The sequence below is a fragment of the Vipera ursinii genome (genome assembly GCF_947247035.1).
Source record: "Vipera ursinii genome assembly, chromosome: 1".
In the NCBI taxonomy this organism is placed as follows: domain Eukaryota; kingdom Metazoa; phylum Chordata; class Lepidosauria; order Squamata; family Viperidae; genus Vipera; species Vipera ursinii.
The window spans coordinates 320,258,216-320,283,567 of NC_139512.1; the positions used below are offsets into that span (position 1 = coordinate 320,258,216).

The 25,352-nt window shown below is 40.5% G+C and overlaps 1 protein-coding gene across 1 annotated transcript in view; it reads left to right on the forward strand.

Annotated features, from left to right (window-relative positions):
* SOS1 (SOS Ras/Rac guanine nucleotide exchange factor 1) overlaps nt 1–25,352 on the forward strand; it is a 56,116-nt gene that overhangs the window by 24,683 nt on the left and 6,081 nt on the right. The window contains exons 11-21 of the mRNA XM_083379233.1: nt 2,125–2,206; nt 2,943–3,065; nt 7,158–7,261; nt 9,284–9,506; nt 10,085–10,204; nt 11,519–11,681; nt 12,234–12,351; nt 14,356–14,528; nt 21,086–21,202; nt 22,241–22,505; nt 23,228–23,346. Coding sequence (XP_083235359.1) covers nt 2,125–2,206; nt 2,943–3,065; nt 7,158–7,261; nt 9,284–9,506; nt 10,085–10,204; nt 11,519–11,681; nt 12,234–12,351; nt 14,356–14,528; nt 21,086–21,202; nt 22,241–22,505; nt 23,228–23,346 — 1,607 coding nt within the window. The remainder of the gene's footprint in view (nt 1–2,124; nt 2,207–2,942; nt 3,066–7,157; nt 7,262–9,283; nt 9,507–10,084; nt 10,205–11,518; nt 11,682–12,233; nt 12,352–14,355; nt 14,529–21,085; nt 21,203–22,240; nt 22,506–23,227; nt 23,347–25,352) is intronic.

Sequence of the window (25,352 nt, forward strand, 5' to 3'; positions counted from 1 at the left end):
ATATGCTTAGATTATGCGTGATCCAGCTACTATAGTTATTTCAGGAATCTATCGTTAAAATAAACTATGGTTTAGCACTATACTTCATTATGGTCAGAAACCATACTTATAAGCTTCCAAAGGAAGTCAGGATGAGGAAGCAGTTAATCAGCAGTGTCTGGTTTCATGTAAGGATGGCAATATGTGCTACATTTTGGGTTAAACCAGGATTTTATTTCCAGAACTTCATTATCCTGCTTTTGAATGTTGATGGGTCTGACTCTTGCATTTGGTAGGTAGAGGAGAGCCAGTAGCTTAGCTCCTTGCAGAACAGATGTGTGATAGTTCCTTTTTTCATTCCATTCATGATTTTGTTTGTAATTAATATATGGAAAATGGTGGATAATGGGACAAAAAGGTCAGGATCATTACTTATGAACTCTACGTAGACAATAATAGAACTTTTTTATTCATACTCAGAAACTTGTTTCACCTTTCTTCAAATTCTGGCATGTATAACATAAGCTGCTTCTCTGTTTTTATAAGCTCATCTGTTTCTTGAGGGAATACTTCCAGTTTTTTTAAAAAAAATCTTGCAAGTTTTTTTCTCTGATAAGGTTGTGATATTCTATTTATACGTTTTGGTACATTGAATGCATGTGCGTCAGCATAGCATCAATTTCCTTTGTTAAGGCATTCAGGGATGATTATTATTTTTAGAAGTTCTTTTATAGCTTTTTTAAATGCCTGTATTAAAGAGAGATTTCTCACAGATGGGCATCCTGGTTGATTGTGTGTATGTTTGACCCAAATAAATGGCTGTTTTAAGTCCTATAGCAACACCATCCAGTAGGAAAAATACACTTGCTATGTAGCTACTTTGAAACTAAGATTTTAAAAAGTAAATATTTTTAAAAGTATTACATCTAATTGTAACATTTTGTTGTCATTTGTATTGTGTGCAAATGGCCTCTCCTCCTCTTGATTCTACTGCAGAATTAACACATGTCTCTTAGCCATCCATGAGCAGTAATAGCCTTTGAATGACTCTTTCTGATCATCCCTTTCCTTCTCATGCTATAGAAATCTGAGTAAAAGCTAACTGGCTGATTATAATGCAGATATAACAAACTAGTGTTAAGAGATAGTAAGATGAAATTAATTCTTATGTTAGTGGGCAGATCTGGGAAAACAGAATATGCCCTGTTTCCATAGATCAGTGAACTAAGAGAAGTTCTCTTCTTCATGACTGGATTCAATTGACAAAGACTGTTTCTATCTATTTGGGTATCTCCCTTTCATGGGTAGGAAAAAAAATTTTCAGTGCTCTCCAAAAAGATGAGAAATATAAACAACTAAATGAAAAAAGGGTTATATGCATAAGCTATAAGATGAAGGTGGTTTTTTTTTTCTTTTTCCTAATCATTTTCTCTCCATGCTGGTTGGGGAAGCAAAGAAAAACAGCAGCAGTAAGTTCATTTCTCCATATGCAGCATATTAAATAGATGAAGTTAAATTCAGTCCTGCAAGAGTTGCCAATCATTGCAAAAGTACTTTCAACCTTTTTACTCCAGCTTGAAATGGATTGCTTAATATTTCCTGAAAGGATTGTTTATTCTGAAATGATGTTCTCTGCCCTTGCTCCACTTCTGAGATGCAGGCTAAAGACAATCCTTGCTTGTTTTCAGTTGAGCCACTTTACAGTTCAACTCATATTGGACACGTTAAATGGGCTTGATGAAAGTTCAGTGCATCAGAAGTACTTCTAGTTCTCTATTTTTGCACCAAGAAGTGTGATTTCCTTTTTAAGCATGCTTTTTATTTTTACTATTTTACATTCAGCCTTCTGTATTGAGTTCCTTGGGAATCCAAGGAAAGATGAATCTTCTGAAAATTCCATTACTTGTCATTAGTTTGGCTTAACACGTCCCTTCAGTGAGAATGTCCTGAACTGAGTATCCTTCTGCTTATCTTGGATTGTTTCTTGAAATCTGTCAGGAATTAATATCCTTTTCCTGTTTCCTCAGTCATCATTAAAGCATAGTTGCTATTATATGGTCTGCATTATATTGTATAACAGTGAATGGTTTTTGCTATCATCACAGGTCTTCATAAGCTGCCTAAGTCATTCTTTTTCTATTTTAGATCCCAATTTTGTTCGAACATTTCTTACCACATACAGATCTTTTTGTAAGCCTCAGGAATTACTAAGTCTCCTGATAGAAAGGTGAGTGACTCTTTCTGAAATAGTGCCTTATGACTTTTTTTTCCTTCTTGAGATTTTTTAAAATGCTTATTCTTGAGAAGAGGTTGTTATTTCCCCAATTTAATGTGACATGTAGCCTCAGAATGAATTATTTCTCCATCAGCCAAGTAAATCAGATATCATTTGAGCAAAGTTTATGAGTTGTTTTAAGTTTAATATAATAAAAAAGTTAAGTAAGATAAATCAACAGCCCCATATAGCAATATCTACAGTAAGGGTCACAATTGGCAAGATTGCAGGCAGTATCACAATATAAGGCAAATAAGTTGTGCAATTAGTACATTATGCTGAGTCATGGGGTTTTTTTCATGGTACACTTGAATTTCTCCATGTTTTAAATAAATTATTAGCATTTTTCACATTTTCTATTTGTAGATAAGATTTAATCAGTAAAATAATAACATAATTTTATTAATCAGTAAAATATACATTTATATCTCACTTATTAGCAAAAGTAAACACATGTTTGCAATTAATATTAAAATGCCATTTCTTTGCTAAAGAGACATACTTAGGATTAGTGCTAACTCAGAATTAAAATTCTATTGGGTTGTTGTCCTGTTTCCTGACTCCCTGTGACTTCCTGAGTTAATGCTTCTCTGTATTGTTTGTTGTAGTTAGTATTTTCCATCTTGCTAAATTAATGTGTAAATGCAACACTTAATCATTTAAGTTTCATTTCATCCTCCCATATTAGATTTGAAATTCCAGAACCTGAACCAACAGAAGCAGATCGTATAGCTATGGAGAATGGGGATCAACCTCTTAGTGCAGAATTAAAAAGATTTAGAAAAGAATATATACAGCCTGTACAGCTACGGTAAGTATTGAAATGTTTATTTATTTACTACATTTTTATGCAGCCTAACTCTCAGCTACTCTGGGAAGTTCAAGGGGTCTTTAGTTGACAATGAAAACTAAACGTGAGACTTCACTGAAGCTCACTGGCTCTTGTCAAGTTGTTGTTTTTTTTAAAATTTTACTTTGAAGTGGAGAATGATTGGGGGCCAGCTTGCATCCTGCACAGGTGAAATCATTCCTAGGAAATAACTTCCAAAAACCGTGCCCATAAAGCCTGAAATGGAGCACCCTTTTGTGCATCCATATTAAACATGTAAAATTGTATCCTAATTGTTTCTCATCTTTAAAATATTGATTCGGGTCCAAAGGATTATTGATGTGTATATTCATGCACTAGAGGTTTTCTTTTCAGAATTGCCTTTCTAGACAAAAAAAAAGCCTTGTTTGTGTTTTTTGCTCTTTTCTAATTCAAATATTAAGCAGTAGTATATTATCAACAACCATTGCTGCAAAGTTGATATCACTTTCTGCTTCCTCAGCCACATGTGTCCAAAATCCACAATTCTTGATGTCTTGATAGATTCCAGAAATATAATAAAGAATATAGACAAATTTACCACATAGTAATTGATTCAGAATTATTTTAACTGTCCTGTTTATTTTTGCCCAAACTGTGGCAATAATAAGAGAACTATATGAATTTATGTCCTCCTGCTGAATTGCATCTCCAATAGGAACCTTGATCTTTACCAGACATTCATTCTCTAAAGCATCCAATATACTCAAAGCTTTTTGCTCATTATTTTTAGGTCATAGAAAAATGTCATGTTATTTAAAACAACCTCCCAGTAGTTTACCAGGGCAAGACATCCAAGTTTATTATTGTAGAAGTTATTCAAACAACTTCTTATTTTTAAAAGAGCTGCTTTCTTAGGAATCACAATAGATTCTTTTATACCTTTAATCATTATGGAGCTTCAGAAGCAGCAACAACATCTGGATTTTAGACTGCATAACAGAAGCTTAAGTTGAATAAACTGTCAAGAAGTAGTCTGAGGTAAATTGTTTTTATATTTTGCCAGAGTTATAAGAAATAATTTCCTCGGAGCTGACTTGTTCCATAGTAATAATATTGTGACAGGCTCACCAAAAAAGTATATTTGCCTAGTAGTTTTATATTGAAAGATAGCATAATATATGCTTGTCATAACCCATGGCATGGAATCTGATTTACTGCAGTTTGGCAAATGTTTTAACATGACACTAGACTTGTATATTAATGAAATTGATGTAAGCGTGTAAGTGATAATTGCCAGATCTTCAACAACAAGTAGAATCCTATATTCTGTAATAGAATCCTATATTCTGTATTTTCTGGTATAATTCCATTAATGATTTCAGAATTTGTGACTAAGCAGGAGGTTCTTAACACAGTTTTAAAAGAAAGGGGAACAAAGGGAATTCTTGAAATATATGTAAACATAATTTTAATCAAGTTTAATTGATTCTGGAAAAACACAAAATAAATCAAAATCTGTCCCCAAACCTTCCAAGAAGTTCCTATCAAAAGCTTTTTCAACAATGAAAGCAGTTATTGCTTCTCTAATTTGTGAACTAATCAATAACACTGATTAAAATTGAAAGGCACCAGAACAGCCTATGAAACCATGGCATCAGATGGGCATAGTATGGCATGTGCGTTGTGCAATTAGCTCACAGGATGTAATAAGATGGAGGGTTTGTGTCACTGTAAGTTGGGGGTTGGGGCACGAAGGGAGGCTCAGCCAATCTCAACATATACATGGTTGTACTTTGACAATAAAGGTTCATTCATTCAAGCATTCTGGACCAGCTGTAACTTCCAAAAGGACATCCCCATGTAGTATATGTACTAGTCCAGGGGTAGGCAACCTCAGCTCTTCTATGACTCATGGACTTCAACTCAGTCAGCTATGCTGACTCAGGAATTCTGGGAGTTGACATCCATGAGTCATAAAAGAGCCAAAGTTGCCTTGCCCCTGTACTAGTCCTTTCAGTAGGTCATTTAGGGTCTGAGTGTCTGAAGGGCCTCCCAGCCCAGGAATAGATTGTATTGTAAATGAATCTATATGAAATGAATTTATGTGAAGACTGTTTTGGTTACAGCTGACATTTTTTTAAGCAGGAGCTGAAAGTCCCCAGGTTGCATGCACGTCTCAAGTAAGGAAGTGCAGTTTCATCCAAAACTAAATATGGAAAGTACAGATATCCTAAGCTACTCAGACTTGGTACAATTGAGCCTGGGTCTATTTCTCTCCTTAAAAATCCACATAATCTCTAGATACTGGGACAGGACCTCGATAGCATTACCTGACCCATGATTGAGATATAAAGTTGGGTATTGTCAAATTACTGGTGATACCAAAATAGACAATCTCACCCAGCAATTTTATATAGTTGTTAAACAAAAGGGAAAAGAGGAGTAAGCTCTGAGACTATCACAAATGAGTGGTCCTGGGCTCAATCTCCCCTTGCAATCTCCCCCATCCCCATTAATTCTGACCACAAAGAAAGGAAGACAAGTCACAACAGTCTGGTGACTCCGACTCCCAATTTTCCAGCCAGCCTATGATTGGCAGTATTGGAAGCTGCTGAGAAATGAATGGATGTACCATCTCTTCCCTGTGCCACCAAATGTCATTGACAAGCACAATCAATGCTATCTTTTTACTATATCCCAGACTAAAATGGATCCAGGTAATCTGTTTCCTCTAGGATCCTCTGAAGTTGTTAACAACCTTCCCCAAAACAGGAAAGTTGAAGACTACACAGATGTTATCTGGAATCTTTGAGTCCAGTGATGAGTTTTAAGTTCATATTTAGCAGAGACCAAAAATCTATATTGATTAGGAGACAGATGACATAATGTATAAAAAGTTAATAATTTAATTACCACTTTAGGAATTCAATTTACTCAGTAATCTTATTTATTTATTAGATTTGTATACCGCCCTTCTCCTGAGGGACTCAGGGCGGTGTACAGGGCAATTAAAATATAACATACAAAAGTTAAAAATACAAGATTTATGTGTAATAATTCAATCTAGAAAAAAAATACATTGGCAGCATCACTTACAAAACAATTAGGTACTTGTTCTGGAAAATCACCCAGTCTGACCACTAATATTAAAAATGATGTTTTCAATTAATATTTTTTCATCAGATTAGAAAATCTCATACGATAATACTTCTTGCAAGTTTAGAATTAAAACCTAGGTAATCCTCCCCTACTCAAGTCAACAATACTTCATCTGACAAAATACTGTTAGAGTTAGTTGCCATTTCTCCCTCTGCATTTGTGCATAAGGGCACTGTTCATATACACTGGTTTCTTATAACTTTGTTTTACTAAGATGCATTCCATGATATTTTTTTTGAATAACCTAGCTATCAGATAATTTAATAATATGTGTGTTTCTTTTGGACAGAAGAATATTTCTTAGTTTTTCAAAGTTATGATCAGCATATGATTCATTGTGACAAGGGGCTAAAGCAATGAGCAAAAAAGATAATCACTTTAGGGCATTATGATAATAGATCCTTCATAGTTTTCACAAACTTTAGTCTTGCTGCTTTCAATTTACATATGATTGCTATTGTTGAATCTTATAAATAATTAAGTTTATATTTATGATTTTGTAGTTCTAAAGAAAGTTTTCATGAAAGTCCAGAAATTGACTCTTCTTAGTTCTAGTTCCATTTCATTTCATTTCATTAGGAAATATATGCTACATTACAATCTCTAGAAAAGAACTTTCCTGTGGGAGTTCTATCTTTTTTGTGCACAATAGACAGTAATGATCAGGTTGTTGCACAAACTTCCCTTTTAGTCCAAGTGTTAGAACTTGAACAGGAGATTGCTTATGCTAGAAGGACTCTTTTGAAAGAATGGCCAGTCAGGCTCAGAGTTAAATAAGAGTGCTTATAAATCTGTACTCCTTCCATCTGTGCTACAGTTTAGCATTCTATCATCTGTTGTAAACACACAAATTGCAGCCCTACTACCAGTAAGTGTTGTTTAAAATATATTCAATAAATGTTGATCTCAAATATTTAATCATTTATGTTGCAGAGTATTAAATGTATGTCGACACTGGGTGGAACATCATTTTTATGATTTTGAGAGAGATGTAGATCTTTTGCAACGACTGGAAGAATTCATTGGCACAGTCAGAGGTATTTGATGACCACAAATATCTAATACTTATATATTTTTTCATTGAGTGTAGTTTTCACACCTGTTCCTTATTGATAAAATGGATTCTATTTAATGTTATATGAGAGATAACTGTGTGCTGATATTTGACTATCTATGTTGTTAACTTACTAGAGTAAGCGTTTCTGCCCTAAAGAAGCTAGCAATATATCAACATGTATTCATTGTTTGACATAGCATTACAGTGAAGTTAGTATTCCAATACTCCACATTTATTTTTTAATAAGCTATGCCTGATTTGTTGGTCATCCATTAAACAGTTTTATTTGAGAAAAATCAACCTAAAATTATTGTAGATAATGGAATCTTAATGTAAAATATCAGCCCAACCTCAGATAATCCGTCATAATTAGAAAAAAATAACCCATAATTCAATATAAGCATATATAATTAAAATAAACCAGAAAAACCTCTAGAAATTGACTTGGATGTCATTTATTGATACACTGACTGACTGACTGACTGACTGGAGAGGAGGATTGTGTTTTTAAAAGGAATCTCCCTGATCAAAACAACAAAGATCTAAGATTCATTGTATTTTAATTTATGTAGGAACATGCCAGGAGCAAATACATGTGTTAATCTTAGGCTGCTCCTTTCTTATGCTGATGCCAGTTTAACTATAAGCTTGTTTATGAAAAGCTTGTGTGCACAAAGCTATCAGTGTCCCATTTGACATTTTCCTTGCTGTTCTGTCTTAGCAATTTCCCATTCTAGAAAAGCATTATCAGTTGCTTTCCTTTCTGTGAATGGATCTTACTTGACATAGGTACTCTTCTCTCTGTGTGTATAAATATACAAATAAATATAGTAGAGAAACAGTTAAATTTATATATACAAAATCAAAACACCAAAATACACATATATAAAAGCAAAACAACCAACTTTTTTTTTTGCATCTTTCCAGTTTGGTTCAAAAAGGTGCTGCAGCTATAGCTGACAAACAGGAGTTTCAGTAGCATAGTAGAATCACTTGCCTAACATGTAGACTACCATTGGTGTGAAATCCAGCTTTTTAAAATTACTATTTTATCTTCCCTGAGCTAGCTACTGTACTTTTCTATTGTTGCACCATTTTCATCATTTACTGCATTAGTTATTTGAATTAGAAGGATTAACTAACACCCTTTTTATGACCGCTTCTAGCCCTGGAAAAATTATTTTTAAAAATATTTCAAAAAGAAATCCAGGGGAAATGTAGAAAGAAAAATAGTAATTAAGAAAACAAAGTTGACAAATCATACAATCACTTTTCTGCTGAGACTCCTGTTTCTCAATATTAGCTGCAGCAGACCTTCGTAAAAAGCTACTCTGCTCAGTAGCCAATCCAAGTACATGGGGCTACCTGAAGAAGTTAAGCACAGCAGGCAAACCAGGCAACATTTGAGTTGGCAAAAGCTGGAAAACACACTCAACTTGGAGCAGAAAAACGTGAGCAGAGATCCCAGCCATGGAGGAGTGGAATTCAATAGAAGACCTATCCTCCATAAATAGTTGACAACCTGTTTTCACCGCAGGGAAATCTGACAGCATGTATATGTTGTAAGCCTTACATATCTTAATCTCATATATAGAGCTTTCTATGTTTTAAGCCTGAAACTGAAGTGTAAAGCTTTCATTCTCTCATTAAACTATCTTGATTGGAACTGCTGTGTGACACGGCATTTTTTCATGTTATGGAGATTTTTTTGGTAACTTAATTCAAAGATTGTTAAAATGAAAATAGGATACCAACTTTTTTCTTTGTATGGCCAGCTCTTGCATGCTTCTGCATGTACGTTTTCACATATCAAAAAAGCAGGTTGGAAACTTATCACTTCCTTTTTTAAGCAAATAGGAGTTTTAATTTGGGACATTTGTAATGCTGGGCTAGCTGAAATTCTTTTATTCTTTTGCCAATTGGCCAGTGGGTAAGATAAGCATATAATATTTTTAGAACTTGCTCTACTGTGCTGTAAACCTATTTCTGTACTTATTCTCAGGTAAAGCTATGAAGAAATGGGTTGAATCAATCACAAAGATAATTCATAGGAAAAAGCAAGCACAAGCCATTGGGCCAACTCACAACATTACTTTTGAAAGCTCACCACCTCCAATTGAGTGGCATATAAGCAGGCAAGGACAAACTGAAACATTTGATCTACTCACTTTGCATCCAATAGAAATTGCCCGACAGCTTACTCTACTTGAATCAGAACTTTACAGGTTAGTGCCTTTTTTCCTTTGAGATGTATGGGTTACAATACAGACTTGTCAAATGTTTTCTTTAATGTCATGGGTCTTTCTGGCATTTATTTTTACTAGCAGAATTATTAGTATTACATTTTCTGGGGTGTACTTTCTTATTTTTATGAACACTTTAATAGCAGTAATTAAAAGTGAGAGTTTCTCTTCATATGTTGGGAATTATTTAATAAAATTAAAACAATAACAATAATAATAATTTAATTTTTATACCGCCCTTCTCCCGAAGGACTCAGGGCAGTGTACAGGGCAATACAATAAAATACAATATATAAAAATTGAAAGAAATATTAAACACAATAGCCCAATGATTGCAAGGTCAAAATTTCTTTGCATGATATAATATTATACCGTTAGTGTGGCTATAGAGAAAGCTAGCTATTAAAACCAAATGCTTTTCTTTCCATGAACAAGAAGCTGTTCAAAAGAAACACAGATCAATTCATTTATTAGTTTAATTCAAAATTATTGATTTAAGTGGAAATATTTTTGATGAAAAGCCAGCTAATCTTGCCTTACTTTGATTTTACGTTTGGCAGGGCTGTGCAGCCATCAGAGCTTGTTGGAAGTGTATGGACAAAGGAAGATAAAGAAATTAATTCTCCTAACCTGCTCAAAATGATAAGACACACCACTAATCTTACCTTATGGTTTGAAAAGTAAGATTAATTTGATTCATGGATCAGTGTTTTTATTTGCATGGTTCCTATAATGTAACTTAGCAGAGATTGACTTTTAAGCAGGAAATACAGGTAGTCCTCAACTTACAATAGTTTATTTACTGACCAAAGTTACAACAGCACTGAAAAAACTGACTTATCATTGTTTATCACACTTATGATCGTTGCAGCATCCCCATGGTCACATGATCAAAATTCAGATGCTTGGCAATTGACTCATGTTTATGACGATTGCTGGGGTTATATGATCCGCCTTTTACAGACTTCTGATAAGCAAAGTCATTGGGGAACCCAGATTCATTTAACAGTTGTGTTACTAACTTAGGAGCTGCAGTGATTCACTTAACAACTGTGGCACGATAGTTCATAAAATGGGGGGAAATTCACTTAATTGTCTTGCTTAGCAACAGAAATGTTGGGCTCAACTGTGATCATAAGTCGAGGATTATTTATAATAACAAAAGTTTATAATTTATATTTTCTGTGGTCTATTCAAACAGCAACAGATAATATTAAGTTATATATTAGTACTAGACAACTTTTTTAGTGGTATAAGTCAGCCATTACTACATTAAATATCATTACATTATTCAGTTTCCTGATTCAGACAGCAAACACATCACCTGTTCTCTCGATGAGTTTAGATGCTTTCTTTTCAGTTGAGAAATGTATACAGATCAATTGACTCGGGATAGAACCTTTTGAAACCGGATACGTCTTGATTCCCCCTAGTACAGTGATGGCAAACCTTTTAGAGACTGAGTGCCCAAACTGCAACCCAAAACCCACTTATGTATCAGCGGGTGCTGGGTGGGCGTGGCCCATTGGGTGGCCATGGCTGCGGTGGTAATGGCAGACTGGGTGGGACTAAAAGGTTCAATCAATTCCAACTTTGCGAGATCTTTTTCTTTTCCCATGTGTTGAAATTGATTGAGCGTTTGTTTTTTGTGTGTGTTTTTTTTGCACACAGCGGCGGAGGCCTAAAGCGAAAAGGTTTTATAAAACCCAGCTGAAGGCCAACAGTGTGCGTGCCCACAGAGAGGGCTCTGCGTGCCGTCTGTGGCACCCGTGCCATAGGTTCGCCACCACGGCTCTAGTCTATACTATAAAATGTACGTTACATTTGCTGTGTATGATAGTTTCCTTTTAATTTTTTTTTAAAAAATGGGATTCAAGTTCAATTAGGTGTTTTGAAAATATTAGGCCACACTTCCTTGAAAAAAAAACTCTGGTAATGCTTTTACATTATTGATAATCCAAAGTGAAATTTAAATATATTTTCTGAATATCTAGATGCATTGTGGAAACAGAAAATCTAGAAGAAAGAGTAATGGTAGTATGCCGGATAATTGAAATCTTGCAAGTTTTTCAAGAGCTAAATAATTTTAATGGCGTTCTTGAAGTCGTCAGTGCTATGAACTCTGCACCTATTTACAGACTGGATCACACCTTTGAAGTAAGTAAAATGCAGATCTAAAATGAAAGCTACTTGAACTTGAGATAGCAGATATTTTTCATTAAAGAAACTTTTAAAAAATATATGTTGGGCTTGAACATTAGAAAAATGATTTAAAATCTTTTTTTCTCAATGTAAGAAATTATCTCAACTCTTAAGTTAAAACAAAAGAGTAACACAAATGTTTCTTTAATCCCAGTTATACAAACAAAAGCCTTCACTTTGTGTTTTATATCCAATTTTAGCTCTGCATCAAATCTTAATATTTTTGTCTGGTTCATGGTTCTCTTCATAAAAATATTATTTTACTCACCTTCTATTTCCATTCAAAACAAAAGTAGAGAATAAGGACACAAGTAAAACAATATAGGGAGATCTTATTGCTACTTTTAACGTTATAGATTTTTCTATATGGAAAGCATTGTGTGAAAGAAGGGGATGAGTCATGTAGATGGATTCACACACTTTCGCCAGACTGGGCAGTCAACTGTACTAGTATAATCAGTAAATTTTCTGTGGGCAAACTGTATCCTTACCTTTCTTTGTCTTCAGCAAATCCCAAGTCGACAAAAGAAGATATTTGAGGAAGCACATGAATTAAGTGAAGATCATCATAAGAAATACTTGGCAAAACTCAGGTCCATTAATCCTCCATGCGTGCCTTTCTTTGGTAAGCAGGATTTTATTTGTGATAAAAATAAAATCACAAATATTAATGGATAAAGAATATGAATTGTAGAATCAGTATATGGGAAAGTTTTTGTTTAAATGTCCTACCTAAATTTGCTGTTAATTAGTATGACTAAATAACAAAAGCATATATTTGAATACATCTCAGTGAAAACAACTGTAGTGGTTTTTCAGGTATTTCAAAGTTTTAGTGTCAAAGCAAATTGTTGTCTAAATTGTTTAAAAATGTGTGTGTGGTATCCCAAAGGTGCTTTTCTAAATGCAGTTGGACTTTCTTGGTTGTTTTTTTCCTTGAAAACATTTCACTTCTCATGCATGAATCTTCTTCAGTTCTTTTGAAAAGCTTTTTTGGGATAACCATGTCCTGGATGATTGAGAATCTCCATAGACATGTGTGACAATTGTGCTATGTAACTGAACTGGAAATATTTTGAGGGTAGAGATGAAAATATACCAGATTGTTCTTTTTATTTGGCCCAGTATAATGTATTTTGAGGGACACGGTGGCTCAGTGGGTTAGGACACTGAGCTTGTCGATCAGAAGGTCGGCAGTTTGGCAGGTCGAATCCCGAGTGCCGTGTAACAGAGTGAGCACCTGTTACTCGTCCCAGTTCTGCCAACCTAGCAGTTCGAATGCATGTAAAAATGCAAGTAGAAAAATAGGGACCACTACAATGGGAAGGTAACAGTGTTCCGTGTGCCTTTGGCGTCTAGTCATGCCGGCCACATGACCATGGAGATGTCCTCGGACAAACGCTGGCTCTTCGGCTTTGAAATGGAGATGAGCACCGGCCCCTAGAGTCGGAAACGACTAGCACGCATGTGCGGGGGAACCTTTACCTTTACTAATGTATTTTACTCTGTATTCTGAGAAAGAACTGTTTAGCTATAACTGTTACAGTGCCATATACCATAGGGTTTTTTTATACAGGTAGTTATCAACTTATAACCATAATTTCTGTTGTTAAGAAAGTTGATTGTTAAGTGAGTCACAACTGATTTTATTACCTTTTTGCCATAGTTAAGTGAATCATTGCAGTTAAGTGAATCCAACTCCCCCATTGACTTTGCTTATAGAAAGCCGGCTGGGAAGATCACATATGGTGATTATATGACCCTGTTAATGCTGCATCTATCAGAAATACATGTTGGTTGCCAAGTGCCTGAATTTTGATCATGTGGCCAGGGGAATGCTGCACTGGTCTCAAGAGTGAGGATCAGTCATAAGTCACCTTTTTCAGGATTGTTGGTACTTTGAATGGGGGCTAAATGAATGGTTGTAAATTGAGGATTGTATCATGAAGAAGCATATCTGCCTATCCTTTCTTTCTATCTTTGTAATTGTGTCAATACTGAAGATTTATATCAAGCCATAGTCTCCTGTTACAGTGTAGCTTGAACACTATTTTAATGTCTTGTTACAAACTGAGATGGGCTGAAAAGTTTATAAATTAAGTATCGGTACCAGGGAGAAATGGAAAAATGTGGAGATGAATACACAGAAAATATATTTATACTTAGGTTTGATTTTAAGCCTTTACTGTTGGAACATAAGAACTAAGGGATGATTCCAAAGACTTTATAGACGAGATAAGGATTATGAAAAAACCTAAAGTCAGTTATGTGGGGCAAATCTAACTCATTATACAGCTTTTTTTTCCAGCAGCAGAATGGAATTCCATTTCTCCTGCACAAATCAAAATTGGCTTTTCAGGATACAGATATTAATCTCAAGAAGGGGAAATAAAATGCTGAAGAGGAAGATGAATCAATGGGGAATTTTTGAAGTGAGAGTTTGGTAGCCAAAGGGTAGCTCATAGAAAGTGCAATTTATTGGCAAAATAACTTAAATATAACCTTCAACATTTCCTTGCAGTTACCCAAAATCCCTTGATAGTATGTTAAAATATTCCATGCTGTTAATATTTAATTTATTTCCTATAAAAACATTACATTGTGCATTTTTATGTATTTGCTATTATAGGAATTTATTTAACAAACATTTTGAAAACAGAAGAAGGCAATCCTGAATTTCTAAGAAGACATGGAAGAGAGCTCATTAACTTTAGCAAACGGAGGAAAGTAGCTGAGATAACAGGAGAAATACAACAGTACCAAAACCAGCCATACTGCTTAAAGGTGGAAGCTGACATCAGGGTAAGTAGGACATTTTACTCCATGGAGTCCTTCGTGTTCTCTGAGCTTGGTTGTTTGCTTATAGAGTGGGATTTGCTCTCTGTTTATATACAGTAGTTTGCCCTAACAGGTTGATGGGGATATTATTTTCTCCTTGGTAGTTCATTGGTTAGGGTGTTGTTTTCTACTTATTTGTCTTGAGTTGATAATTCCTTGATTAGGGTAATCATTTACTGTGGAGTCCTTGATGCTGTCTAAGCTTGGTGGTTTTCTTGTAGACATTTCAATACCAAACGAGGTATCATTATCAATGCTAGGCTAATTAACTGGTTTGGTAAAGAAATGTCTGCAGAAAAACCATGAAGCTCAGAGATCACCAATGACCTCACAGTTCAATTCTGAGCTACAAATATTCTCTTCTTGGTACCATTTATTGCTTGATTATCTGGAGTTAATCCTTACTTATCTACTTGTCATCCTTGGTCTTGAAAGAAGTTTTACATCAGGAGCTATCTTGCAGTTCCTAGTAAACTGCAAACTGAATTTTTCCTTTGCTTTACTTTGCAGTCCCCAGATTAAGTAACCCCTAACTTATGTAACCTTAATTTTCTGGAAAGAGGCACAAGAAATTGCGGCTATATAAATTTTCAATAAATTAATAAACATTCTATTGATGAAAAAACTTTGATTTTTGCAGAGGTGCAAAACAGCAACTGCTATGTTTGCAAATACATACAAGCATACATGGAAATTTACTTTCACAAGGATTGTTGGAGCAAAACTCTTCTGTAACTCAAGACCACCATATCTTCCAAGTATTGAAGGAAAAAGATTTGCTTAAAATGATACTCAAGTCTTCTCTTGCACAATTTATATCAGAGTCTAAATCTTACAAAAATTGTAAAAGTTGTAAAAACATATTGGTCAAACCATAGTGACATTAATCATAACTACTTAATATTTAAATAGATATGCAGCTGGCTGAAATCATATAGAAATTGTGCTAATCAATGTTACCTCATTGAATTTGAATGATGTACTGAGTGAAGTACTCTTAAGGGCAGTCTTGGACCTCTATTTATTGGTTTTAGTAATGGTCTAGGTAAACAGTAAAGTTTATAATTACCGTATATACTTGAGTATAAGCCGAATTTTTCAGCCCACTTTTTGGGCTGAAAAACTCCACTTCGGCTTATACTCAAGTCAACAAAAAAAAAGAACTGTCCCTTCGTTCGGAACAGGCTGCTGAGAGAAGGGAGCGGCAGAGCCTTGCAGAGCTGGCGGCAGTCCAGCGTTGTTTCTCCCCCTCGTGGGTGCGTGTGTGTGTCAGACCCACGGGAATGGCTGGTAGGGAAGCGGCATTCCGGCATTCCCCCCCCTTCCTGTGTGTCGAGCCCACGGGGCTTGACACACAGAGAAACGCAAATGCCGGACTGCCGCCACCTTTACTAGCCATTCCTGCGGGTCTGACACACACACACACACACACACACACGCACGCATGAAGGGGAGAAACAACGCTGGACTGCCGCCACCTCTGCCAGCCCTGCAAGCCTCTGCCGCCCCGGCGTTGGTGGTCGAGCTCTTCGGAGCCGGCAGAGAATCTCCCGCAGGAGGAGGTCGCGGCTTTCTCTCTTGCTTCGGACTGCAAGGATTTAAACTCCAGGAACAAATCCCGATGGAAGTTTTTTTTAAAAAAAATACTCCTCCGGGTCGGACAGGGGACCCAGGCTGAGGTCTAGGGGTAGTGGGGGGGGGCTCGCAGACATAGATGGGCTCAAGTGGAAGCCAAGCAGCCCTCCCGAACCTGGGCTTCTGGACGGAGCAGCCGGTGGTGCGTTTCAAAAAGCAGAAAAGTTGGATTTTGAACTTTTCAGCAGCGCATCTGCACCCGCTGCTTTTATGACCGACCTGCCGTTTCCCCCCCCTCCCGGTCCTTTCCCCCGTCCAAGCGGACGCTCCAGGCTCTTTGGGGGGGACGGGCAGGCGGGGGGGGAAGGAAGCGTGCCGAGGCGCCGCTCACCTGCGATCGGCGAGTGCGCTGGACTCGGCTGCGTGTCCGGCGGAGGGTTCAGATCATTCCGGGCCAGAGCGGCTTGGCGGGCGGGGCCGTTGGGCAGGCGGCGTGGTGCAGCGGGGGAGTCAGGGCAGCTCTGCCATGGAACAGCTGGGGTGGGTGGGTGGGGGGAGGAGGAGGAGGAGGAGGAGGAGGCGGAGAGGAGCGAGCGAACGAAAGACAGAGCTTCCGGTGGCTACCGCTGCTGAATATTGCAATGAGCCGCCGTCTCCCTATGACCGCTGGCGAGGGGATTTCATCAGAGCACGCAATCGGGGCTCCCCCTCGTGGGTGCGTGTGTGTGTCAGACCCACGGGAATGGCTGGTAGGGAAGCGGCATTCCGGCATTCCCCCCCCTTCCTGTGTGTCGAGCCCACGGGGCTTGACACACAGAGAAACGCAAATGCCGGACTGCCGCCACCTTTACTAGCCATTCCTGCGGGTCTGACACATACACACACACACACACACACACACACGCACGAGGGGGAGAAACAACGCTGGACTGCCGCCACCTCTGCCAGCCCTGCAAGCCTCTGCCGCCCCGGCGTTGGTGGTCGAGCTCTTCGGAGCCGGCAGAGAATCTCCCGCAGGAGGAGGTCGCGGCTTTCTCTCTTGCTTCGGACTGCAAGGATTTAAACTCCAGGAACAAATCCCGATGGAAGTTTTTTTTTAAAAAAATACTCCTCCGGGTCGGACAGGGGACCCAGGCTGAGGTCTAGGGGTAGTGGGGGGGGCTCGCAGACATAGATGGGCTCAAGTGGAAGCCAAGCAGCCCTCCCGAACCTGGGCTTCTGGACGGAGCAGCCGGTGGTGCGTTTCAAAAAGCAGAAAAGTTGGATTTTGAACTTTTCAGCAGCGCATCTGCACCCGCTGCTTTTATGACCGACCTGCCGTTTCCCCCCCCTCCCGGTCCTTTCCCCCGTCCAAGCGGACGCTCCAGGCTCTTTGGGGGGGATGGGCAGGCGGGGGGGGAAGGAAGCGTGCCGAGGCGCCGCTCACCTGCGATCGGCGAGTGCGCTGGACTCGGCTGCGTGTCCGGCGGAGGGTTCAGATCATTCCGGGCCAGAGCGGCTTGGCGGGCGGGGCCGTTGGGCAGGCGGCGTGGTGCAGCGGGGGAGTCAGGGCAGCTCTGCCATGGAGCAGCTGGGGTGGGTGGGTGGGGGGAGGAGGAGGAGGAGGAGGAGGAGGCGGAGAGGAGCGAGCGGATGAAAGACGGAGCCTCCCGTGGCTACCGCTGCTGAATATTGCAATGAGCCGCCCTCTCCCTATGACCGCCGGCGAGGGGATTTCATCAGAGCACGCAATCGGGGCTCCCCGCCCCTCGGTCCTGCCCAGATGCAGCAGCAGCAGCAAGACCACCCCCCACACACACACACACACCCCTCCGGTCTACCTTACGGCCCGGTGACTTGACCCCGGGTATAGATCGGAAAGAAGGCAACAGACCTGCAGAATCGCGGCGGCGCCCCCGGAGAAGCCTACCCCGAGGCTGCGGCCGATTTTTCCTTCTCCAGGCATTTTTCCTTCTCCAGGAAGTCCACCAGTCATCAAAGGGCCAAGTTTGAAGACCCCTGCGTCTACGCGGTATCTAAGAGCCGCCACCACCACCACCCACTAACCTCTCCACGGTGCCCCACCCCTTGGCTCTTCTCATTGCTGGAGCTCCTTCTCAGCGAAGGGGCAGGAAGGTCTGTTGCCTTCTTTCCGATCTATCCCCGGGGTCAAGTCACCGGGCCGTAAGGTAGACCGGAGGTGTGTGTGTGGGGGGGGGGTGGTCTTGCTGCTGCTGCTGCATCTGGGCAGGACCGAGGGGCGGGGAGCCCCGATTGCGTGCTCTGATGAAATCCCCTCGCCGGCGGTCATAGGGAGAGGGCGGCTCATTGCAATATTCAGCAGCGGTAGCCACCGGAAGCTCCGTCTTTCGTTCGCTCGCTCCTCTCCGCCTCCTCCTCCTCCTCCTCCCCCCACCCACCCACCCCAGCTGCTCCATGGCAGAGCTGCCCTGACTCCCCCGCTGCACCACGCCGCCTGCCCAACGGCCCCGCCCGCCAAGCCGCTCTGGCCCGGAATGATCTGAACCCTCCGCCGGACACGCAGCCGAGTCCAGCGCACTCGCCGATCGCAGGTGAGCGGCGCCTCGGCACGCTTCCTTCCCCCCCCGCCTGCCCGTCCCCCCCAAAGAGCCTGGAGCGTCCGCTTGGACGGGGGAAAGGACCGGGAGGGGGGGAAACGGCAGGTCGGTCATAAAAGCAGCGGGTGCAGATGCGCTGCTGAAAAGTTCAAAATCCAACTTTTCTGCTTTTTGAAACGCACCACCGGCTGCTCCGTCCAGAAGCCCAGGTTCGGGAGGGCTGCTTGGCTTCCACTTGAGCCCATCTATGTCTGCGAGCCCCCCCCCCACTACCCCTAGACCTCAGCCTGGGTCCCCTGTCCGACCCGGAGGAGTATTTTTTTTAAAAAAAACTTCCATCGGGATTTGTTCCTGGAGTTTAAATCCTTGCAGTCCGAAGCAAGAGAGAAAGCCGCGACCTCCTCCTGCGGGAGATTCTCTGCCGGCTCCGAAGAGCTCGACCACCAACGCCGGGGCGGCAGAGGCTTGCAGGGCTGGCAGAGGTGGCGGCAGTCCAGCGTTGTTTCTCCCCTTCGTGCGTGCGTGTGTGTGTGTGTGTGTGTGTGTGTGTGTGTGTGTCAGACCCGCAGGAATGGCTAGTAAAGGTGGCGGCAGTCCGGCATTTGCGTTTCTCTGTGTGTCAAGCCCCGTGGGCTCGACACACAGGAAGGGGGGGGAATGCCGGAATGCCGCTTCCCTACCAGCCATTCCCGTGGGTCTGACACACACACGCACCCACGAGGGGGAGCCCCGATTGCGTGCTCTGATGAAATCCCCTCGCCAGCGGTCATAGGGAGACGGCGGCTCATTGCAATATTCAGCAGCGGTAGCCACCGGAAGCTCTGTCTTTCGTTCGCTCGCTCCTCTCCGCCTCCTCCTCCTCCTCCTCCTCCTCCCCCCACCCACCCACCCCAGCTGCTCCATGGCAGAGCTGCCCTGACTCCCCCGCTGCACCACGCCGCCTGCCCAACGGCCCCGCCCGCCAAGCCGCTCTGGCCCGGAATGATCTGAACCCTCCGCCGGACACGCAGCCGAGTCCAGCGCACTCGCCGATCGCAGGTGAGCGGCGCCTCGGCACGCTTCCTTCCCCCCCCGCCTGCCCGTCCCCCCCAAAGAGCCTGGAGCGTCCGCTTGGACGGGGGAAAGGACCGGGAGGGGGGGGAAACGGCAGGTCGGTCATAAAAGCAGCGGGTGCAGATGCGCTGCTGAAAAGTTCAAAATCCAACTTTTCTGCTTTTTGAAACGCACCACCGGCTGCTCCGTCCAGAAGCCCAGGTTCGGGAGGGCTGCTTGGCTTCCACTTGAGCCCATCTATGTCTGCGAGCCCCCCCCCACTACCCCTAGACCTCAGCCTGGGTCCCCTGTCCGACCCGGAGGAGTATTTTTTTAAAAAAAAACTTCCATCGGGATTTGTTCCTGGAGTTTAAATCCTTGCAGTCCGAAGCAAGAGAGAAAGCCGCGACCTCCTCCTGCGGGAGATTCTCTGCCGGCTCCGAAGAGCTCGACCACCAACGCCGGGGCGGCAGAGGCTTGCAGGGCTGGCAGAGGTGGCGGCAGTCCAGCGTTGTTTCTCCCCCTCGTGCGTGTGTGTGTGTGTGTCACACCCGCAGGAATGGCTAGTAAAGGTGGCGGCAGTCCGGCATTTGCGTTTCTCTGTGTGTCAAGCCCCGTGGGCTCGACACACAGGAAGGGGGGGAATGCCGGAATGCCGCTTCCCTACCAGCCATTCCCGTGGGTCTGACACACACACACACACACACACACACACACACACCAGGAAATCGAGAGCGCAGCCTTAAGTTAAAGGTGGCGGACGGGCCCGAGAAAAAAGGCTGCAAAACTCCAATCTTTTAAAGCGTGCGGTGTTGTTGTGTTTTTTTTTTCCTCCCCCCGAAAGTGAATGCCAGCTTTCCGTACTAGTGTATTTGTACTGCCGCGAGTGACAACTGACAAAGCTTGCCGGTGTGATCTTGATTTTGGAACTGATGAAGTCTGTTAACAGGCTCAACTAAGATGGCAGACGTGTCGAGCTGAGCTCCGTGAGCTCCGTGAGTTTGGTGTGGTTTGGTGGTGAGCTGCTGCATTTCCCAGCCTCGGCTTATACTCAAGTCACTAACTTTTTCCAATTTTTGGGGGTAAAATTAGGGGTCTCGGCTTATATTCGAGTCGGCTTATACTCAAGTATATACGGTATATAGATGATATAAAATTAGTTGAGTCAGCTAATACCCTAATTTGGATTTGTGCACTGATTGGAAACAGCAACTTAAGTGGCTCTTCCCAAGTATGATATTGAGTGCTGCCCTAGATTGTAGGGTGTTATGATAGCCATTTCTGTCCAGTTTGCATCCTTTGCCTTAAAATCACAATGTTACATTATACTAATCATCCTGAATGCTTTGGTTTTAGAGATTTTTTGAAAATTTGAATCCAATGGGAAATAGCATGGAAAAAGAATTTGCAGATTCTCTTTACAACAAGTCCCTAGAAATAGAGCCACGTAATATGAAGCCGCCTCCAAGATTAGTGAGTATTAACGCTTATTATATATTTGCTATATATGACTTTATCTTTTCTTTTTTAAGAACAGTTTTACAGTAAAGGAACCAGGAATCAGGAAATAAGTTACATATTAACATTTGGCAGGGTAACAATGAAGACCTTGGAAACGATATTCAGATTCCATCACATGTCTATACCTACAAAGATCAGAATTGTGTAAGCAGTAGTTTTCCCTATACAGTTAATCCTTAAGTTACAACCACAACTGAGTCCAAAATTCTGTTGCTAAGTGAGATAGTTTTAAGTGAATTTTGCCCCATTTTGCAACCTTTCTTGCCATAGTTGTTAAGTGAATCTGGCTTCTCCATTGACTTTGCTTTTTAGAAGGTTGCAAAAGAGGATCACATGTCATAAATAGGACATGTCACAAATACATGTCAGTTGCCAAGGGTCTGAATTTTGATCACATGACCATGGAGATCTGCAATGGCCATAAGTGTGAAAAACAATCATAAGTCACTTTTCTTAGTACCGTTGTAACTTTGAACAGTCACTAAATGAACGGTTATATGTCAAGGATTACCTGTAGTACAGTTGGACTTTGTAAAAGCAGGATAGAAAAAATTATCACTGAGAATATCACTGACAACCGGAAAAGCTCCAAACAAATTGATCATAGAACCAATCAATCCATTGTCTCACTTGAGGCACATGATCAGGCTAAAATTATCATATTTCATTGAGACATATTATGCAAAGACCTCACTTCCTTTAGACGTTCATAATTCTAGGAATGGTGTAATGAAAGAGAGAGGGATGACCAGCAGCAAGGTGGATTAACTCAACCAAAGGTATACCATTGAGAGATCTGAAAAGCCAGATTTGGGACAGATCTAGCAGTGTCGTCACTAAGAACTGACATCAACTTTATAACACATAATTAATTACTTGTAGAACAACACAGATACGATACTTGGAAAAAGAACTGGAATTGTTACAGGTTAACCAAAAAGGTTCAGATTAACACTGCGTTCTTATAATATCTGTTTTGGATTCTTTCAGCCTAAGAAATACAGCTATTCTCTCAAATCTCCGGGTATTCGTCCATCAAATCCAAGACCTGGAACAATGAGGCACCCAACACCTCTGCAACAAGAACCAAGAAAAATTAGTTATAGCCGTGTCCCTGAGAGTGAATCAGAGAATGCAGCCTCTGCACCAAACTCTCCAAGAACCCCACTCACCCCACCTTTACCATCCTCCACTTCCAGCACTACAGATGTCTGCAGTGTGTTTGACTCTGATCCCTCTACACCTTTTCATTCAAGTAGGTGCAACTGCAGGCAGTGACTTTGTCTCTCCTTTTAATGTTTTTGGCTCCTTTCATTTCTATTTGTGTTCTGAAAGTATTAGATAGCATAAGAATAAATGAGATAGTGTTTATACAGAATAGAATCTGCTTGGATATTTGATTCAATTGATGCTCTTATAATTTATCATCATAATTTAGAAAATAACAATGAAACTTAATATTCAAGTAAAGCAGTGCTATCTACCAATGATGATAGATATACAGTAATAAGTTACAAGGATAACTTTCCTTCATATTTTGCTTTCCAAAATGAATTGCACAAGACGCATTGAGCAATAAAAGGATAATATAAATCAGATAACTTCCTTCTAACTGATTAATATCCTACACTTGGATGTCTTCTGCAGTTTTTCTTTATGAATTTAAGCAAACTGAAAAGTTTACCAGCTTTCTTTGGTTTAATTTAATTTAGATTTTAATGGAGGATTTTATTATGGTTGTATGTTTGTTGAATTTATATTTTTATTCTGTTTTATTGCTTTTTTAAAAAAATGTGAGCTCTCCCCCCAGTCACATATGCAAGATGTGCAGTTACACAATTTGCCTTAAGAATCTAGTTGTTACGAAATAAACATGATGATACGGAAATTCAATACTTAAATGAAAACAGTTAGTTTTTGTAAGCCATATTTTACTCTGTTTACAATAAGCCATTCAAGGTTTTCATATGTCCTCAGGGTCTGCCTCTGTATCCTCCATCAGTTTTCCCAAAAATTCTGATGAAATTACTGTTCCTCCACCTATTCCACCCCGAAGACGTCCAGAATCTGCCCCTGCCGAATCTTCTCCATCAAAGGTAATTTTTCTCTTATTTCAAATAGCAGAAATAATGGATTTTAGAAGTAAACTAAAATTATTTTTAAAAGATATAAGATGACAACTACATGCAAAAGGTTTGGTGCACACCAGTCAGAATGTTTGTTTTTGTGAGTTCCTAAGTGACCAGAAGCTGACACAACCTATGCATTTATTATTTATAAAATTTATTGGCATAGGGTAACTCTGGGAAGCTTACAGTCATAAAAATATATCTATACATATACATTAAAACATAAATAAAACCAGACATTCAAATCTAATGACGTGGGCAAGGCGAAGTGGAGGGAAGAGGGATCTGTTGTTAACTCGATCAACCACTTCCACTGTGCTGTTCCCCCACTGGGGCCCCAAGCATGGTACAAAGATAACTCTGTCATTTATTTGTTTGTTTATTTTGTTTACATATTGCCAGACTTGGAAAAGATTCCCAGAGTTTGCACCATTAAAAAACAATAAAAAATGAAAATCTAAAATGCAATAAAAGTACAAATCTACCATTATAAAAGCACAATCATAACTACTCCATGTAGGCTCTCCAAAACAGCCCTCTCTGTAATGGTTTCTAGAAGGCCGAGAATGATTGCATATGGCTTTCCAAACAGCAGGTTAATTAAGGGTAGATTGGGCAGTAGACTCAGGTAAATAGGATGAAAATCATGTTTAGAGTATGCTTATATATGATTCCTCATCAAATTAATGAGAAATCAAATGGACTTTCAAATGAAAAAATAGACGGAATGCTTATAAAGTTTGCAGAAGATATAAAACAGGTGGAATAATTAATATTCTAAAAAAATGAACAGAATTTAAAAAGGCTCATAGAAAAGGGCTGAAAATAAAAGAAACATATGAATACATGTGTATGCATGTGTGATTTGAATGAACAATAGGAGATACCTGGCTTGGCAGTTTGATGTGATGTAAAACGGCAAGTTCCATTTTAAGGTTGCATCAGTAAAAGTGGATCCTTCTAAATATTAAGAAGTAATAGTCACTGTAGTATGCATTTGTCACACATAGAGATGCGTGATACATTTTGAATTCAAAATATTTTGCTTAACACTTGTCACCTAATAATGGGCAACCAGAGTTTATGAAAGTTTCAAGCAAAGGCATCAAGAATGATTAAAAGGATCGGAAATGATTGAATCTTACAAAAATAGACGGAATGAACTGGTTTTAGCCCTGTGAAAATGTGACTAAAGAGGCCATAATGGCACTTTTCAAACACCTGAAAAAGTGTAACTTAGAAACTCAGGAGCCATTTTCTGACATTCTAAAGTGGAAACCATGGAAAAATGAAATTAAGCTAAAGGGAGGTGGATTTGGATTTAGCTTTGGGAAGCTGGCCCTTGCATAAAAAGCAGCTTCAGGACGTGCTTCCCAAAACGTCTCCCTTGCTTAGAACACCCTCCCGTCCCCCCCCCCCCAGCCACATTTCTTCAATAAAAAACAAAAGCTGGGAGGGACAGAGGTGTGGATCTTCTTCCCCCTGCCCCAGTTAGGTGCTAAAACTAACCCCACCCTCTGCTCTCCAATCTCTCATCCCTTTTAAAAACCTTACCTTGACTCCAGGCTGAAGAGGAACCAAGAGAACAAAAAGAGAAAATCTTTCTGCAACTTTTTTCCTTATGAACTGGAGGGGGAGAAACAAATTCATCTCCAAAATTTAAGTGGACTAGAAACTACTGCTAAAAAATGGAGGATGCTGGATTTTTGCAAGCTTTAGCTGTCCTTCGATTGCCTTTAGAGTCCAGCTAAAAGGCTAGACCAGGGGTAGGCAACCTTGGCTCTTTTACGACTCATGGACTTCAACTCCCAGAATTCCTGAGCCAGCCATGCTGAGGGGAAAGGGAGAGGTTTCCATGCTGAGCCATGTTGGCTCAGGAATTCTGGGAGTTGAAGTCCACGAGTCATAAAAGAGCCAAAGTTGCCTATCCCTGGGCTAGACTGTAGATTGCCCCATACAGGCAGTCAATAGAC